The sequence below is a fragment of the Canis lupus genome, chromosome 20, assembly GCF_003254725.2.
Source record: "Canis lupus dingo isolate Sandy chromosome 20, ASM325472v2, whole genome shotgun sequence".
In the NCBI taxonomy this organism is placed as follows: Eukaryota; Metazoa; Chordata; class Mammalia; order Carnivora; family Canidae; genus Canis; species Canis lupus.
In genome coordinates, this window is record NC_064262.1 from 8,670,811 (window position 1) to 8,687,750 (window position 16,940).

At 50.8% G+C, this 16,940-nt stretch overlaps 2 protein-coding genes across 6 annotated transcripts; one reads left to right on the forward strand and one right to left on the reverse strand.

Annotated features, from left to right (window-relative positions):
• Positions 1 to 874: 874 nt before the first annotated feature.
• Positions 875 to 11,195, forward strand: CAMK1 (calcium/calmodulin dependent protein kinase I). 3 transcript variants are annotated; one of them, XM_025450660.3, is made up of 12 exons: positions 875 to 1,028; positions 3,148 to 3,262; positions 4,928 to 5,059; positions 6,283 to 6,357; positions 6,443 to 6,581; positions 7,379 to 7,505; positions 7,600 to 7,675; positions 8,372 to 8,484; positions 9,079 to 9,157; positions 9,254 to 9,341; positions 10,690 to 10,807; positions 10,916 to 11,195. In XM_025450660.3, the coding sequence occupies exons 2-12, from the start codon at positions 3,180 to 3,182 to the stop codon at positions 10,996 to 10,998; spliced, it is 1,113 nt and encodes a 370-aa protein (XP_025306445.1). In that variant the 5' UTR covers positions 875 to 1,028; positions 3,148 to 3,179; the 3' UTR covers positions 10,999 to 11,195. The 3 variants fall into 3 exon arrangements, with proteins under 3 accessions (XP_025306445.1, XP_048954582.1, XP_035558594.1); XM_035702701.2 differs by having other exon boundaries at positions 947 to 1,024; XM_049098625.1 differs by lacking the exon at positions 3,148 to 3,262 and having other exon boundaries at positions 932 to 1,028.
• OGG1 (8-oxoguanine DNA glycosylase) lies at positions 11,131 to 16,423 on the reverse strand. 3 transcript variants are annotated; one of them, XM_025450674.2, is made up of 7 exons: positions 16,111 to 16,423; positions 15,455 to 15,702; positions 14,708 to 14,887; positions 12,920 to 13,101; positions 11,937 to 12,087; positions 11,750 to 11,799; positions 11,131 to 11,457 (listed from the first exon to the last, which is right to left on the reverse strand). In XM_025450674.2, exons 1-7 carry the CDS (start codon positions 16,215 to 16,217, stop codon positions 11,371 to 11,373), a joined length of 1,005 nt encoding a protein of 334 aa, XP_025306459.1. In that variant the 5' UTR covers positions 16,218 to 16,423; the 3' UTR covers positions 11,131 to 11,370. The 3 variants fall into 3 exon arrangements, with proteins under 3 accessions (XP_025306459.1, XP_025306468.1, XP_025306478.1); XM_025450683.3 differs by lacking the exons at positions 11,131 to 11,457; positions 11,750 to 11,799; positions 11,937 to 12,087 and adding an exon at positions 13,857 to 13,914 and having other exon boundaries at positions 12,963 to 13,101; XM_025450693.3 differs by lacking the exons at positions 11,131 to 11,457; positions 11,750 to 11,799; positions 11,937 to 12,087; positions 12,920 to 13,101 and adding exons at positions 13,603 to 13,700; positions 13,857 to 13,914.
• Positions 16,424 to 16,940: the final 517 nt, after the last annotated feature.

A 16,940-nucleotide genomic window follows, 5' to 3' on the forward strand; every position in this document is an offset into this window, starting at 1 on the left:
CCCAGTCAAGGCCCACCCTACTTCCTTTGAGCTGCTCCCCTCTCCCCCTGCACAAGATTTCTTCCCAAGGAAAACCTTGCGCAAGAGGACCTGGGTCAGGTCCCTTGGCCCCCTGCCTGCACCCCAGGAGCAGTTTGTGCTCCTCCCTTACCCCAAACCTGGCCCCTAGCCATCAGCCCCTGGCACTGACCCAGTCACATGGCACTTTGGTCTTTGGCTTGCTTCCTCCAGGATCCTGATTTAACTCTCCCTCCTCCCTTCCCCTCTCCATAGCAGTGCCTTGGGGCACCACACCTATTTTGAGGGGCAGGTGCAGGGCACTGGCCCAGGGACACTGCAGGGTCTACAGGTCTGTTTTCCTCCTGCCTGTCAACTGGGGCCGCCACCCTATAACTGCCTCCATTCTCTTCACTGTCTACTCTTGCTTTGCCCTTTCTCTACCCTCCCCCCCCCTTCAGTCTCCTGAGCCCTTTTGAGGGCCTAATTCCCTTCTGGGCACTGGGGGGAAGGTGGGGAGACAGAGCCCAAGATCCCCAAGGGAGCTCCCAGAACTGGTCTGAAACTCCACAAACGACTGGTGGAACCGGCCAGACTCTGGCATCGCACAGACCTGGATTCGAATTGATTTTGCCTCTGACCAGCTGCTGATTTTGAACCCTTCGTCTCTCTGGGCCTCAGGTGTCCCCTCTGTGAAATGGGGGCCCCAGCAGAGAGGAAGGGAAGGAAGAGTCCAGAAGAGCTGACCCAAACTAGGGGGTTCCCACTCAACTACCGTGCCCCTTCCCCAGCCCGGGAGCGCCGCGGAGCCTCCCAGTCCCTCGTCGCTCCGCCGCAGGCTCCTCCTCCACTGACATCAGAGCCGCAGGCGGGCGGAGGGGGCCAGCAGAGCCCGAGCCGAGCCCCAGCCAGAGAGCGGGCGGGCGAGCCAGGAGCGCAGCGGCGGCGGGCGGCGGGCGGCAACCGGCAGCCAGAGCTCGGCGCCAGCCACCTCGGGCCTCCCAGCCAGCCCCGCGGCGGGGCAGCCGTAGGTACAGCCCCGGGACCCATCCCGCCCATGCTCCGGGGCGCCCAGGAGGGGCGGCTAGGTCTCCCCAGTCCCTGGATACCCTCCCCCAAGGGTGGGAGTGGGTGCCGGGGCGGGCTGGAGTCTGGATGGGCAGGGTAGGGCAGGGCAGGGCCTTTCTCTCCAGCTTCAGCCCCAGGCCCAGCAGGTGCCAGGCAGCCGGTGGGGAACTGAGTGGGTATTAGAGGAAGGTGGGGAGGGTGTGTGTGTGTGTGCGTGTTGTGTGTGTGCTGTGCGCCTGGGTTCAGCTGGGCCTGAATATGGAAGGACTTGGCATTTGGAGCTCTAGATGTGTGGGGGCTGTGTTGGGGTGTGCTAATGTCTTAGCACAGGCAGGGCGGCTCAGATATGGAGTTGCCGTATAAAGGTGTCCTTATGGGTGGGGATGTCTGGGAATCAGTGTTTCTGTTGCAGATGTGTCTAAGGTGCTGTGCATGCTGGTATCTGGCTCAAGAGCTGAGGCTATACGGTCATGTACTGAGGATGTTTGAAGTTAGGTGTGTAAGGAGTTGGGGTTCAATTTGGAGCACAGGAGCTTCTCGGGTGTACAGAAACAGGATGAAGTCAGGTATGAGTGAATCTGGGATGTTCGGTACATAGGTGAGGAGTAGATGTGTGTGTGTGAGAGAGAGAGAGAGAGAGAGAGAGAGAGAGAGAGAGAGAGAGAGAAAGAGAAAGAGAGATCTCATCTAAGCATGTGCAGATGTGTTTTGAGGGTGTAAGAGGGAACTGGGGGAAGGATGTTTGGGTATGAGGATATCTGGGGGAGTGTGTGTTTGGACATGTGTGCTGATGTCTGGGTGTACATGTATGATCAGGTGTTGAGGTGTCTGGGTATGGAATGTACTGAACCTGACGGCAGGTATTTTGGTTCAGGGGTGTGGGTGGAGCTTGGTGTGGTGTGTCTGTGGACCCATGAGGGCTTGTATTTGCCAGGCCTCCAGGTGGGTTTTAAAACTTTGCCTTTAGAGCTTATCATCATGTCTCCTTTCCTAGAAGTTTCTGACCCTGGGATGGGTGGGTGGCCAGGCTCCCCTGGGAACCAGGTCCCATCCAAGGAGTGGGATCTCACACCTTGACTCTACTCAGGACACCATCCCTCATTCTCCCACAGAGGAAACAGAAAGGGAAAGTGCCTTCCTTGAGGTCAAACAGCATGCTGGGCTCTGAATGGGCTCTAGTCTGGCTGCCTATTGGAAAGGCCAGCTAAGAGAGACCACATCACAGTGGGGTTAACAAGCCCTCAGCAAGCTTAGCTAGACCCCAGCCAGTCATCATTTGGGCAACAATGGACCCAGTCCCTATCTATCACCAACCGCAGTCTCCTCATTCTCCATCTGATAAATGGGGAGAGAATGCCCAGCCTCCAGCTAGCAGAGGTCTCAGTGGAAAATGGTACAGGCTAGATCAGGGTCAGAAGAAGCCAGGAGGAGACAGGCTGGGTGGTACCATTTCTCAGGCTTCTGGGACCCAAACAGGGAGCCAGGAGGGAGAGGGGGTATTGGGAGGCCTGGGGAGCTCCAGCTGTGGCTGCTGTTGCCATGGTAACAGTGTAGAAGGAGCTATTTAAAAACGTGGCTGAGATATTGCTGGAAGCCCAGGCTGCCGGAAACCTGATTTCCGAGAGTCTGGGTGGGAGAAGAAAGAGGAAGGAGAGGAGACACCCCAGCAATTCCCAGGGTGGGGCTGAGACATTGCTGGTTCTGGGACAGGGTGACACTCCAGGACTGTGGGCTTCTACAGCTGCTCTAGGGTCTTCTCTGCTGTCTTCCTGGGGGTCAGTGTCCTTCTTCTGAGTGTTTGGATTTGGAGAGGGAGAAACTGGGAGATAAACCGGATAAATGAATGAACAAATGGCTGTGTTGAAAAAAGAACTCTGCTGCCACTTGAAGGATTTTCAAGGCATGCAGATTTGTGGAACAAATGACTGGTAAATGTATGAATTTGCTGAATAACTTTGTCAAATGAATGAATCAAGGAATGAATACATGCAGGCTGAATGACTGAATGGGGCCTCAGTTGCCTAAGTTACAACATGGAAGGCTGGGCCCCATTGAGTCTTTTCCCTCCATTCCTCTTCTCAGGAGCCCTGGCTGTGGCCAGGGGGCAGTGGGCCATGCCGGGGGCAGTGGACGGCCCCAGCTGGAAGGAGGTGGAGGACATTAGGGACATTTACGACTTCCGTGATGTTCTGGGAACGTGAGTCTCAGGGCAGGCAAGCGGGGGTGGAGGGTGAGGCTGTCCCTGAACTGGGGTGTGGTTTGAGAAGGTCCTCACTCTTGGGCCTGGCTGCCTGGGGAGGCTGAGTCCAGGGTGGTACTTCCTCTGGTCACTTGATCACTGCTTCCTGTTTCCTATAGTCCGTGTCCCATGGTAGCCTTGCCATGGCCTGGTCCAGCCCATCTTTTCACTACTGGCTGACAGTGGGTGGAACAGAGGCTGCTCTTGGCTGCAGCTCTGGGTTCCTGTGAAAAGAATAAAGTAGAGGAGGATGAAGGAGCCAGTTTTTCCAACTTTTGGCCAAGAGCTGTTCTTGGCCTAGGTTTAGGAACTGAAGCTGGGCATGGCTCTTTTCTCAGTGGGGGGAATCCAGAAATAACTCAAACCTAATCTCTGCCCCTCCAGTTGATCCTAAACATGTTCAGGGAACACACCCAGGGAAAATGCAACAGGGTTTATTATGTGCTCCCGTTAAAGTCAGGAATAAGGACTCTGTAGAGCCCAGAATGGTGGCTTCTACCTAGGGGAACCCTTTCTGCAGAAGGAAGGAAGGAAGAGCATAAGCAAAGTCTGAGAAGCAGGTTATGTGTGGAAAGAGGTAAAGAATGGTAGAGCTCATAATCAGAGGCTGGGGGAAGAGTATAAGAAGAGGCTGGGGGGAGACAACAGGTCTTGAAAGCCAAGCTATGGAGGTTGGACTTTATCTCAAGAGCCATGTGAAGACATTTAAGACATCTTGGCAGGTTTGCAATCCAGAATGGTCACTCTGGCCAAAGCATGGAGGGTAAATTGTGGAGGGACAAGACTAGAAACCAGCAATGAGGCTACCACAGTCACTAGTTATTCTGATGATTGAGATTTCAGCATGAAAGATACTTTTGACATATGACTTCCTCTTTTCCCAGGGAAGGCAAAAAGTCCTAGAAAGAATACTCCAGTAAATCTTCCTTATAGTGAACTTTAGTGCAAATGAATTTGTTCTTTTCTAAGAGCTTGTTGCAAAATATTGTTTCTCAAATTTCAGTGAGTGTACAAATTATCTGAGGATCTTGTTAAAATGCAGATTCTGATTTAGTGGGTCTGGGTTTGAGGCCTGAGATTCTACACTTCTAAAAAGTTGATGGTTCTTCAAATTAAATAAACCATGACTCAAATTGATTATAGCAGAAAAATAAATGAATCAATTATGCATAAATCAAAAAGCCCAGGGCATAAGCTTCAGGAATGGCTGGATCCAGGGGCTCACATGATGTTATCAGGAAATTGTCATCAGGAATTTCTTAGCTCTGATTTCCTTTGTGTTACCTTCATTCTCAAGCAGGCTTTTCTCAAGTGGTGGCAAAGAGAACCACTATTAGCTCCAGACTCGCATCTTACCAGCTTGGGAAGAAAGAGCAGCTCATTCTCAAAGTGCCAATGGCTTGCGCAGGACCCAGTTACTGTCCCCAGGGATAGACTACTCTGATTGGCCAGACCTGGGTCATGTGACCACCTCAAGGACCAGGGTTTGGAAGAGTGATGGAGGGAGGCTCATCCCACATCCTTGGTTCACAAGTGGTCACCTAACCCATAGGGGTATGGAGGAGGGGCTGAAGGGAAGCTAAGGTTCCAGTTCCCCTCCTCATGAATCCCTTCTCTCTGCAGGGGGGCCTTCTCAGAGGTAATCTTGGCAGAAGATAAGAGAACTCACAAGCTGGTGGCCATCAAATGCATCGCCAAGAAGGCTCTGGAGGGCAAGGAGGGCAGCATGGAGAATGAGATCGCTGTCCTGCACAAGTGCGTGGGCCACAGTGTGTCTGGCCTGGGTTGACCCTGCCTTGACTCCTCCCATTCTCTTCCCACCTCTGCTTTGGGCAAAGGGTTTAACCTGTGAGCCTCAAATTGCTCACTTACAAAGTGGGGTAATAATCTCTACCTGGTAGGGTTGTGGAGTGCATTAGAGATTTCTTTATTTCATGTGTCTGGTGCAACAGCTAACATGACAGATGTGATTGAAATGCCACTGCTTATTTACAGTGGTTTAATCTGTTCAGTCAGATCTAAAAGTCAGTCCTTGAATGTGGCTCAGAGCAATGTATCTCAACTGGTGCTATTGTAGACCTACCTCAAGTTCCCCCTATATATTGAAGCCACTCAGGAAGTTAAAAAATGCCTGTCTCATGACCCCCTGACTAAATCAGTAACCAACTGGTCTATGATTTGCTCATACTGATGTGAAACCTGCTGCCCTCACTGGAAGAGAAGCTATAGAGAAGCTTCACTTGCATCTTCTTCACTGAACTTTCTAACTACCCTGGGCAGGGATGAAATGGTCATTTCCACTATTGGGTGGAGGAGGGGGACTGAGGCCCAGAGAGGGAAAGGGATTTGCCCAAGGTCACACAGCAACTTTGTGGCAGAGCCATGCCTTCCAACAAGCTCAGTCACCATCTTTGGTTCATTTATCAAGCATTCATTGTGTGTTAGACATTGTGCTGAGATTCTTACCTGCATTTTCTCACATGATTCTCACTCCAACTGTCTGAGGGAAGTACTATCATTGGCTTCATATTACAGATGAGGAAACTGAAGCTTAATACTCAATGAATAAGTGAGCACTTACTCTACACCAGGTGTAGGAGGAACAGTGGTAAGATAAAGCTCCTGGTATCCTGGAGTTGGCGTTCCGGTGGCAGAGGCTGACCAATTTATAAACACAGGAATATTTTAAAATCATATATTGATCAGTGCTGTGAGGTAAAAAAGATTTGCCCCCAAATAGCACAGTAGAGGCAGGTGAGACCCAGGTCTGTCCGATGCCAGAGCCCACTGTTTTATTTATTTCTGTTCGCTCCTACCTTCCATTACATCATAATAAATTATGGTAAATCAGGTTTACCTTTTGGGACTCAGAGCTCTGGTTTGTCCTGCCCGGCCAGGGCATTGCATTGGTGGTTCTTCGAGGTGAGCATAGGAAGATGGCTGCCCTCAGCTCTGAACTACCTCATTTCTCCTTTCAGGATCAAGCACCCCAACATTGTAGCCCTGGATGACATCTATGAGAGTGGGGGCCATCTCTACCTCATCATGCAGCTGTGAGTGGCCTCACCCCTTGCTCACACCTCTCCCTGCCACCCCTCCCTACCCTCTGTGGCCAGAGTGTCGTGTCCCCGGCTGCAGGGTATCTGGTGGGGAGCTGTTTGACCGCATCGTAGAGAAAGGCTTCTACACAGAGCGGGATGCCAGTCGCCTCATCTTCCAGGTGCTGGATGCTGTCAAGTACCTGCACGACCTTGGCATCGTACACCGAGACCTCAAGGTGGGGTGTGAAAGTGTGTGGTGAGCTGGGGTGCCAGACGGGGCCTCCACAAACCCCTCACTGTGCAGCCTGGGGCAACTCTTATCCCCTCCCCGAGCCTTGGCTTCCCATCTGCAAAGTGTACCTGTAAAGCCTAAACTGCCTCTGCCCATTCTAGTTTGGACACTCAAATGGATACAAAGGTGAATGGTGCTGATATTTTATCCAATAATGTCTAGATCTTTTTCTGCTAATAAAAGTCCCCCTTGCTCTTTGTAGAAAACTTGAAGGGGACAGAAAAACATAAAGAAGCCAGAAACACCTGAAGTCCTATACCTCAGTGACTAGGATGGGTTCACATTTTGTAGTACATCTCCTTAGGTCTAGAAGGGGGCTGGGTGAGATAGTTCTGGGCTGGAATTCTGTCCATGCTACTCCCTAATTGTAGTTTCTTAGGCAAGTCACTTTGCCTCGAAAGGCATCTGTTTTCCTCATCTGTAAAGTGGGATTATTCAGACTGGCCTGACAGGGATGGGGTAAGAATGCTGGCACACAGTAGGTGCTCAACAATTTTTTAGGGTTTCACAATACAAACCTGAAGTTTATAGAAAATTCCCTCTCACATTCTGGAGGCCCTTGTCCTTTCTGGTACTTTTAACCTCCTTGAGAACTTGAGTTTCTTGTGCCTTCAACCAAGATGGCAGCCATGAAGCCACAGTGGCTTTGGGAGGCTCAGTTTCTGAGGGGTGCTAGGGGAGGCAGAAGGTCCTGCCAGCCTCTGGCCATCTCTGCCTCTTCTTTACCCTCCACCTTCCAAGCCAGAGAATCTGTTGTACTATAGCCTGGATGAAGACTCCAAGATCATGATCTCTGACTTTGGCCTCTCCAAGATGGAGGACCCTGGCAGTGTGCTCTCCACAGCCTGTGGAACCCCAGGATATGTGGGTATGGAGCACCCTGGGCTAGGGCCATGGGTAGGGGAGGAATGGGGAGCTGCAGGGCAGAGATTTGTCACCACTATTTGCCTTTCCCTCCATAGCCCCTGAGGTCCTGGCCCAGAAGCCCTACAGCAAGGCAGTAGATTGTTGGTCCATTGGGGTCATCGCCTACATTCTGTGAGTGGGGGCTTGGCCATTGGGGCGTGTGTGGCTCCAACGTTCTCTTCTCCCCTACTTTGCTTTCTTCCTCCTCTCTATTTCTTCCTTCCTGCCATCTATGTTTATATCTACCCATTAATGGCTTAAGCTTACTTCATTCAATTCATACTGTTTCTGGCACTGTGCTAAGCACTGAGGATTTAGCAAAGAACAAAACAAAGTGCCTGCCCTTAGGGAGCAAAACCACTAGTAGGGGAGATAGACAATAAACAAGTAAATAAATCTATAAAGTAATGCTAGGTAGTAGAATACTACGAAGAAAAATCAAACAGGGTAGGGAGATGGGGATGGATGCCATTTTAGATAAGAAGGTCAGGAAAGTCCTTTCTTAGGAGGCAACATTGGAATAGCATCCTGAATGAAGTGAGGGAGTCAGACATTCAAGGTGTGGGGGAAGAATGGTTTAGGCAGAAGGAAGAACAAGTGCAAAGGCCCCGAGGAAGGAAAGATGGTAGCAAATTGAGGAACAGAAATGCCAGTGTAGCTGGACAGGGATGAAAAAATCAGAGAGGGTCAGATTTCCATTTCCCCTCTTTGTAAAAGGGGGACCTCCTTCCTATGGGTGCTACTTGACCCAAGATCGCCCCAAAGCTCCATCCTGGAGCCAATGGGTGCCCTGAAAGTGGATACGAGGATGAGTTTCTCCCTGCCCAGGCTCTGCGGTTACCCCCCCTTCTATGACGAGAATGATGCCAAACTCTTTGAACAGATTTTGAAGGCCGAGTACGAATTTGACTCTCCTTACTGGGACGACATCTCTGATTCTGGTATTTGAGGCTTTGCCTTCTTCCCCTGGGCCCTACCTCTGGTGCCTTTCTCAGCTGCTTTGGGGTCTCTTCACTGCTTGCCTTGGTCACATTCCCCAGCCCCAAACTAAGAGCTGTCTTTGAGACTAGACATCCCACCCCAGGTGCTTCCCTCTGCCTGGCCTCCAGTCTGAGAAGCTTGTAGGCATGCATTCATTCAGCCTTCAAAAATAGGATTTTTGAAAATACCTCACCTGTGGACTTCTTAATGCCTGAAACACTGCCATAAAGGTTTTCATCTGTCCTTTTGTGCCTCCTATTAGGAGGCAAACCCGTGAAGCCATTATCAGGCACTTAAACATCAGTGTGAATGCACTGAGTAGAATCTTCTTTAAGAACAAGTTTTTCATAAGGGAAAACGGAGAGAGCTGGAAGGCTGGGGTGGGCAGAGGGCTTAGAGAAAGAGTACAGGTGGGATCGGGTGTGCATGGACAAATCTGGCCTCTCGTCTTGCTTAAGTGCCAGGCCAGACCTGAGGGGGTGGGTTTTGTCTTTGGGGGTGTCCACAGGCACCACCATGCTGTTTCTGTTTTTGCTTTTGTCTTGGGGGTTTAGCCAAAGACTTCATCCGGCACTTGATGGAGAAGGATCCAGAGAAGAGGTTCACCTGTGAACAGGCCTTGCAGCACCCGTGGTGAGAGCTCCCACAAGCTGCAAGCTGGGGTGGGGTCTGGGGCCCTCAAGCCTGTTTCTGCCTTCACAGACAACCCTCCACACACCCCCATCCTAGGATTGCAGGAGATACGGCTCTGGATAAGAATATTCACCAGTCCGTGAGTGAGCAGATCAAGAAGAACTTTGCCAAGAGCAAGTGGAAGGTGAGCCCACATCCCTAGTCTTGGGTCTCAGCATCCTCAGGCCTCCTCCCCACCCCACTCCAGACCTCAGCCCCCACAGCACCTATCATCAAGTCAAGCACACAGTAACTGCTCAGGGATGCTTACTGAAGAATCTCGTTCACTCATTCATTCAACACTCCCTGACACCTACTCTACCCCAGTGACAGTCCAAGTCTAGAGGGAGAACAGTATAATTCTTATAGACATCTACTCTAATCTATGAGGTCCTGGAAGGGATGGATGTAGGGTTGCTGATGGCCTGACAGACCTATTCGACCTGACAGCTGAGTGGGAATTAGCCAGGTACAGCAGAATCATGTCTGAGGCATAGGGAACTGGTATGCAGAAGGTCAGGGGCAAGAGAAAGAGTGTGGCCACTCAGGAAAGTGCAAATGTTCAGTAAGCCTGGATGGACTGGAGGGGCTACAGGGCAGGAGCCCAGACTGGAAATGCAGGTAGAGGCCTCAAGTGCCACAGTGGAGAACGGACTCAGTCCTGAAGATAATGGGGGAGCCCCAGAAGGATTTTCAGCAGTAATCTACCTTCCAGAAAGGGCTCTCACAGTGCAGAGGGAGGCATGGACTTAAGGCTGGGAGACCCCTTCTGAGGCTATGGTAGAGATGTGGGCAGATGGGGAGGGCTTAGACCAGAGAATAGCAGATGGCTCAGGAGTCCTTTAGGATGTAGAAATGACAAGAAGTGATGGTAGAAGAGACATTGGCAGAGAGAGGCGATCAAGGGGTGGCCTAATATCTTGGATAGGGAAATGGTGAATGGTGGTATTATCACTGAGATGGGGATTCCAGGGGCACATACTTAGGGGGGGGTGATGATTTTGGTTTTGAGGGATATGCAGGACACCTCTGTGGATATGTTGAAGAGAAAATGATACACACACATCTGGGCAAGTAATTTAGCCTCTCTGTGCCTCAGTTTTCTCCTATGGCAATGGTGACACTAACATTGCCTACCTCAAAGACCTCTGTGAAGATTAAATGAATTGCTAAATAAAGTGCTTAGAACAGTGCCTGACATATAATGTTGTATTAAGGGTTTGCAATGATGTGAATATGAATCAATTATACATAAAGGGCTATATATACTTGTTCATATATATATACCCATCTTACATATATGCATATATGTTTGTATGAATATATAATATGGCTGTATGTCATTTAATAAAGCCTGGTAGTGGTTTCAGGGAAGTCTTAGGGGATCAACCAATAACACCTGAATGAAAATAATAAAACCACTGTAAGAATCCCCCAGTAGACCTGTCACATGATCTCCCACTCTCAAAAGTCCCTTCTCCTTCTCCCCACAGCAAGCTTTCAATGCCACGGCCGTGGTGCGGCATATGAGGAAGCTCCAGCTGGGCACCAGTCAGGAGGGGCAGGGACCGACGGCAAGCCACGGGGAGCTGCTGACGCCAGCAGCTGGGGGTGAGGACCAGTGCTCTGTGGAAGGGCATAAGTGGTCCCTGAAGAGGCATCCAGGCTGGAGTGGAGGGTCTGCTCCTGCAGCCAACTCTGTTCTCTCTCCCCATGTAGGGCCAGCGGCTGGCTGCTGCTGTCGAGATGGCTGCGTGGAGCCGGGCCCAGAACTGTCCCCTACGCTGCCCCCGAAGTTCTAGGGCCCTAGATTCAGGGTCCGACCCCTTTGTGTGGGAGCGGTTGGGGCAGCCTGCTCCCCTTCCCTCCCCAAATTGGAGAGTTACCCTGCTCCACTGCCTCCCCACCCCTTTCCCTATCACTCCTCCACTGCATTTTCCATACAAATGTTTCTATTTTATTGTTCTTTCTTGTAATAAAGGGAAGAGATAAAAACATAGGTAGCACCGTCTCCCCAGATAATCCTCACCCCACATTGCTGTGCAAACTGCTTCATTTGAGTGGACCCGGCCTCTGAGGTAGTTGCAGGAAGCTCCCTTCCCAGCAAGAGGCTGGATGGCAGAGGGAAGTTGGGAAAGGTACTTGGGGAAATCCCTTTGTCCAGTGTCCCCCACCTAGCTTTCTAGGTCTGTAGATCTCCTGCGCTTTGCTGATGGCTCCTGAGCTCGGTGGGGTTGGCGCAGGTCAGCACTGAACAGGACCTGGGGGCAGAGGAATGGATAATGTGTGAGGTCAGGGTATACGGGGTCAGAGCTGGTAGGGCTGGTGGCAGTGTGGAGAGGTACAAGACTTCAGGGGGAGCAGGGTTGGGGCAAGGAGCGTCCACTAGAGTCAGGGCTGGGATGGGTGAAGAGTCCTGTAGGACCACCTGGAATAGTGGTGGTGGTGGAGGAGTGGACTAAGTCAGGGCTGAGGGGGAGGAGTCCTAAGGAGTCTGGGCCAGATGAAGAGGAGGAGGAGGAGGAGGAGGAGCAGAAGCTTCAGTATACTTACTGCTTGGGCCCAGCCAGCATAAGGTCCCCACAGACTCCGGAAAAAGTTTCCTACACCAGAAAGTGATAAGGCAAAATTAACTGGCCCTCCTATTCCCAGTCCACAGGAGTGGGATTTTGTGGAGAGGTGTGAAAACTTTTTACCACCTCAACCCACTACCAGCCCCAGCATCCCACTCTCTCCTTACCCAGTTCCTTGTTAGTCTGGGGGCTTGGACCCTTGGCCTGGGATGTGCTGGGGTGCCAGCTATAGTCACGCTGGGCAATCTGCCACACGTGGACATCCACGGGCACGGCCTGGGGCTTGTCTAGGGCCATCAAGCAGATGCAGTCAGCCACCTTTGAGAGAAAAAGAGTGAGCCACGGAGGAGGAATGATAGGATCCGGCCAGTATCCTGCTTCTGGTCCCAAAGCTGTTTCCTTCTCCACTCTGAGGTTACTATTATTTTATATTCTACATCAATATATACCCTCTTGTAATAGCTTTAAAATAGCTATGATGAGAGTTCTACTGCGTGAACATCTACGTGGGCCAGGTTCTCATCATAACCTGAAAGAAGACAGTACTATATCCATTCTACAAACAAGAAAATGGAGGTTCAGAAAGGCGAAGGGACTTGGCCAAGGTTACATGGCCAGGAAGAGGTAGAACCCAGATTTACTGTTAGGCTGAAGTTCAGAGTCTATTAAAAAAAGTTTTTTAAACAAAAATTCATTTTTTAAACTACAGAGAAGTATAAAGAAGGAAATAAATGGCCAATTCCCAATCATCTTACTGCTAGCAAACCTTGTTGATACTAAACAAAAACTCTTATAAGTACAGGTAATTTCAAGATAAGAACATGAAAAGGGGAAACATCTTTCCATTTGTCTTCCCAAAGGTAACCAGTATTAAGTTTCCTAGGATTCCTTCTGGAAATTTCTGTATAAATATACCAGTGTATATGTGCACCTGAACAAATGACCTTTTTAAAAAATACACTCACGGGACAACGTTCTCTATACTCTTTCTGAAATTTGCATTTTCTCTAGTAAAACACCTGCTCATATCCTTTCTCTTCTTGCTCTGCCTCCAGAAGCCCAGCATGTACCAGCTCTCAGGCCTGCCTTATCTCCTCTGCTGCTCTCTGCATGGGTGATAAGGGTAGCTTCTATCCCCCTGGGACCTCACCTTGGTGCCCACCCCGGGCAAGGTGCACAGGGCCTTGTGGGCCTCCTCGTAGGGGGCCTTGCGCAGCTGCTGCAGCCAGGGCAGCCCGCCCTGTTCTTCTAGGATGGCTCGGGCACTGGCACTCACGTAGCGGGCACGGTACCCCAGGCCCAGCTTCCTGAGCTGAGCCTCTACTTCTGGCCCTGTTGGGGGTACAGAGGGTAGGATTCAGGCATCTTCAAATACTTCCTATCTTCCAGCTAGTGTGTGAACCCTCTTCCCCACAGGAATGCTTTTCCTAAGCACCCCTCTCCCACCTCATCGCCCCCTGGGAGGCCCCAGGACACTTACATGTGCAAAGGAAAGGGTTCAAACTTGGGTTCTGCCCCTCTACAAATGTTTTCTGAGCACCTACCACCCAGTTTTGGGTACTAGAAGAGGGACTGAGAAGGACACGCTGCCCTGGAGGAACTTTCTAAAGTACATTCACGCCCATAATCTCAAATAATAACCATAATAACAATGATAGCTTCTATTATCAAGTGCTGGGTATCTTGTGCTGGCAAAGTGCTTTAGGTATATTATCACGCTTTTTTCAAGGACCCTGATAACAATACCGTTATTTAGGTTAATAACTTGTTCAAGAGGGGTATCTGGGTGGCTCAGTCGGTTGAGCATTTGCCTTCTGCTCAGGCCATGGTCTTGGGGTCCTGGGATCGTGGGGTTCCCTGCTCAGCAGGGAGTCTGCTTCTCTTTCTCTCTCTCTCTCTCTCTCTCCCCCCGCTTGTGTTTGCTCTCTCTCCTGCTCAAATAAATAAAATCTTTAAAAAAATTTTTTAAATAAATAAATAAATAATAACTTAGAAAAAAAAATAACTTGCTCAAGAAAGGACATGGGATCTTGCACCCAGGTCTGGGAAACCAAAGCCCCTGCTCTTAGACCATTAGAGTACCCTACCTCATGACTGCTTTGGTCACCACTCAAATCCTTCTGGATAGAAAGGATTATTCCCATCCTACAAACAAGAGAAGCTTGAATAGGTAAATCAATTCTTTTGGTCTTATAACTACTAAACTGGGGGCTGAGGCCCATGACTGGGTTTCTATTTTTTCCCCCCAAGACTGGGTTTCTAAGTACCAAAAACATTTTCTTTTCTCTAGGTGGCGTATCTCCTTGCTGTGTGGTCCCTAAGCACTTCTCCTAGCTTTATTCTCACATCTGCCAACTGATATACTTGCCTCTGTAAAATACTCGCCTTACAGAGCTGCTATGAAGAACACTTATGTTCTTGAATGCAAAATTGTTGGGTTCACTGTAGAGATAGCAACTTAAATTTTTTGCATAATTCCTGGATGTCAAACACTGCCCTAGGTGCAGGATGTGTATTTCTTTACTTCACCCTTGTGGCAACTGATAGGTAGGTGTCATTATTATCCTGTTCCACAGATGAAGAAACTGACACAGAGAGACTAAATAATGTGCTCAAGATCATATAGTTAGACGCCAAGAATTCAGACAGACCTAGGCAGTCTTCTCCAGAATGAGTGCTCTTAACCCCAAAGTACTGTATACCATATACAGTTGGTTTTTTTGACGAAGCATTGAACTCCTGGGGTATGAAGCAAAGACTGGCGAGGTGTTGACATTTCAGGGACATATGGGGAGGATGAGGTGAGGCTGATCAGACCAGGCAAGGTGGTTCTGGAGGACAGTGGGAGGGCAGGAAGCTTTGAGATGGGAGATGGTCCAGGGAAGAACTGAAGAGACCTTGAATGCTACTGGAGGGTCTGAGGGACCCATCTACTCACCAGCCAGGGCCTGCAGGCTGGGGAAGCCATGGTAGGTGACATCATCAAGCTGGATGAGCCGAGGTCCGAAGGCCTGGCAGAGCCGTTCTACCATGCCAGTGATGCGAGCAATGTTGTTGTTGGAGGAACAGATGAAGGAGAAGAGGCACTCAATGGGGTCCTGTTGCAGGAGTCGCACACCTGGGGACCAGAAAGGTAGGGGATAGGATACAGACCTACTGTCAGAAGTGGCCTCTTTCCACCCTCAGATCCTGGGCACCAAAGATCTAGAAGGATCCCTGGGGAATGAGGGACTGAGATGTCAGAGAAGGCAATACCAGAGTTCTCATTCCTCATGGCATCGGTGAGGTCTGGGCTATCATTACATTCCACAGACATAGAAACCACAATGTAAACACTATGAGGATGGGGATTTGTGTCTGTTTTGTTCACTGATATATTCCCAATCACATAGCAGATGTTCTATAAATATTTACAGAATGAATGACGTCACCTGCCCCAGATCACACAGCCAGGATTTGGTTCACTATCCTGTCAGTACATTCTGGTAATCAGCAGAACAATAATAATAGTAATAATAATTACTATGTGTCAGGCCCTATTCTAAGCGAAACTTTAGACGTATTAGCTCGTTTAATCCTCATAAAATTTTATGAGGTGGGTATAATACCCATTTTACAGACGGTGAAACTGTAAATTTAATCAAATTACAAGAACTCCGATCCCTGCCCCAATCCTTGAATTCACCTTGGAATTTCTGTGAAACCTCTTGGAAGTGGGGGTCTGCAGAACTCCAATGGTGATATAGTTGAGCCAGGCTGACATCCAGCTGGAAGTACTGGTGCACAGTCTTTAGCTCTTCTGGTGTGGGTCTGCCAACCCATCCGTTGTCGTCTCGGTACACAGTACAGTAGAGCTTCTCCTCAGTCTGGGTCAATGTCCATACCCGGTTCGCCAGCACGCCAGTCCAGTGTGCAGGGTCTTGCTCCCTCCACCTGAGCCCCCAGGCACACAGCAGCCTTGGCACTCAGTTTTCCTTCTTGCACTCTTTGGGGCCCTCCCACCCTACCATAACTCCTCAGAACACTGCACTGGCTTTTTTTTTTTTTTTTTTTTTTTTAAATAATGTAGGCTCCACGCTGGGCATGGAGCCCAATGCTGAGCTTGAACTCACGACCCTGAGATCAAGACTTGAGTAGAGATCAAGAGTCGGATGGTTAATCGACTCAGCCACTCAGGCGTCCCTGCACTGGCTTTTTACCTCCACTTTGTAAAGGAGGTAAGTAAACAGGCTCACTACCCGTGCCACAGTTTCCTCTTCTGTACCCTGAGGTTTCCTCCATCACCCTCATCCTTTACTCCAGACCTACAGTGTCGAGGGGCCCGGAGTCGGGGTCACTCACCGGAAGGACTGTCCGGAGGCCAGAACCAGGTCCAGGCGCAGCTCTGAGCGTGGACAGGGGATGGAGGCCCACAGGGCCGGGAAAGAGGATAGAGTGCGATGTCCCATGCTGCACAGCACCGCGGAGCGAGCTAACCATTCCACGCCAGGCTCCGCCTCACAATCGCCCCGCCCACTCGGTACCCGAGTCCTTTGGCCACAGACCGCGCCCAGGCAGACCCCTTAAGGCCTCGCCCACCAAGCCCTTGCCACTGAGTTTACGTAAGGCCCGCCCAGCTTCATTTAATTCCTCCACTCCCCGCAGGCCCCGCCCCTCAAGGCCTCCTGAGCCCCGCCCCTCCGCCCCTCCTCCTTATATATCCTCCCCGGGCCCCGCCCCCCGGGCTCCCAGCTGCCGACTTAGGGAGCGCGAGCAAACGCACTCTTCCGGCTTCTGCAGGGGGCGGACTCGCTCTCACCGGAAGTAGGACTCAGGCCTGGCTTATTGGGTCCCGAGGTAGCCAATCCGCGGAGAAGTAAGAGGCGCCAATGAGAATAGGGTGTGGCGGCGGGTGGGCGGGTCCCTCCGGGGCGCCGCAGCGGTTGGCGCGCGCTGGGCTCGCCGCCCGCTGTCGGCCTCTCCTCCCGGGCTGTCTGCGCTCGGCACGCCAGGGTGTCCAATCCCCGCGCCCCGCGGACCGGCCGCAGAATGCGCCCTCGGGCTCCAGTCCTCACGGCCTGATCTCAGGGCCCCGGAGTTCCTCAGGGCTTGCCCGCCCGCGGAACCAAAGCCTGTCCCTCACCGTCCTCAGAAAGCCGTTCTCCTTACCGAGCCTCTCCAGTCAGAGATTC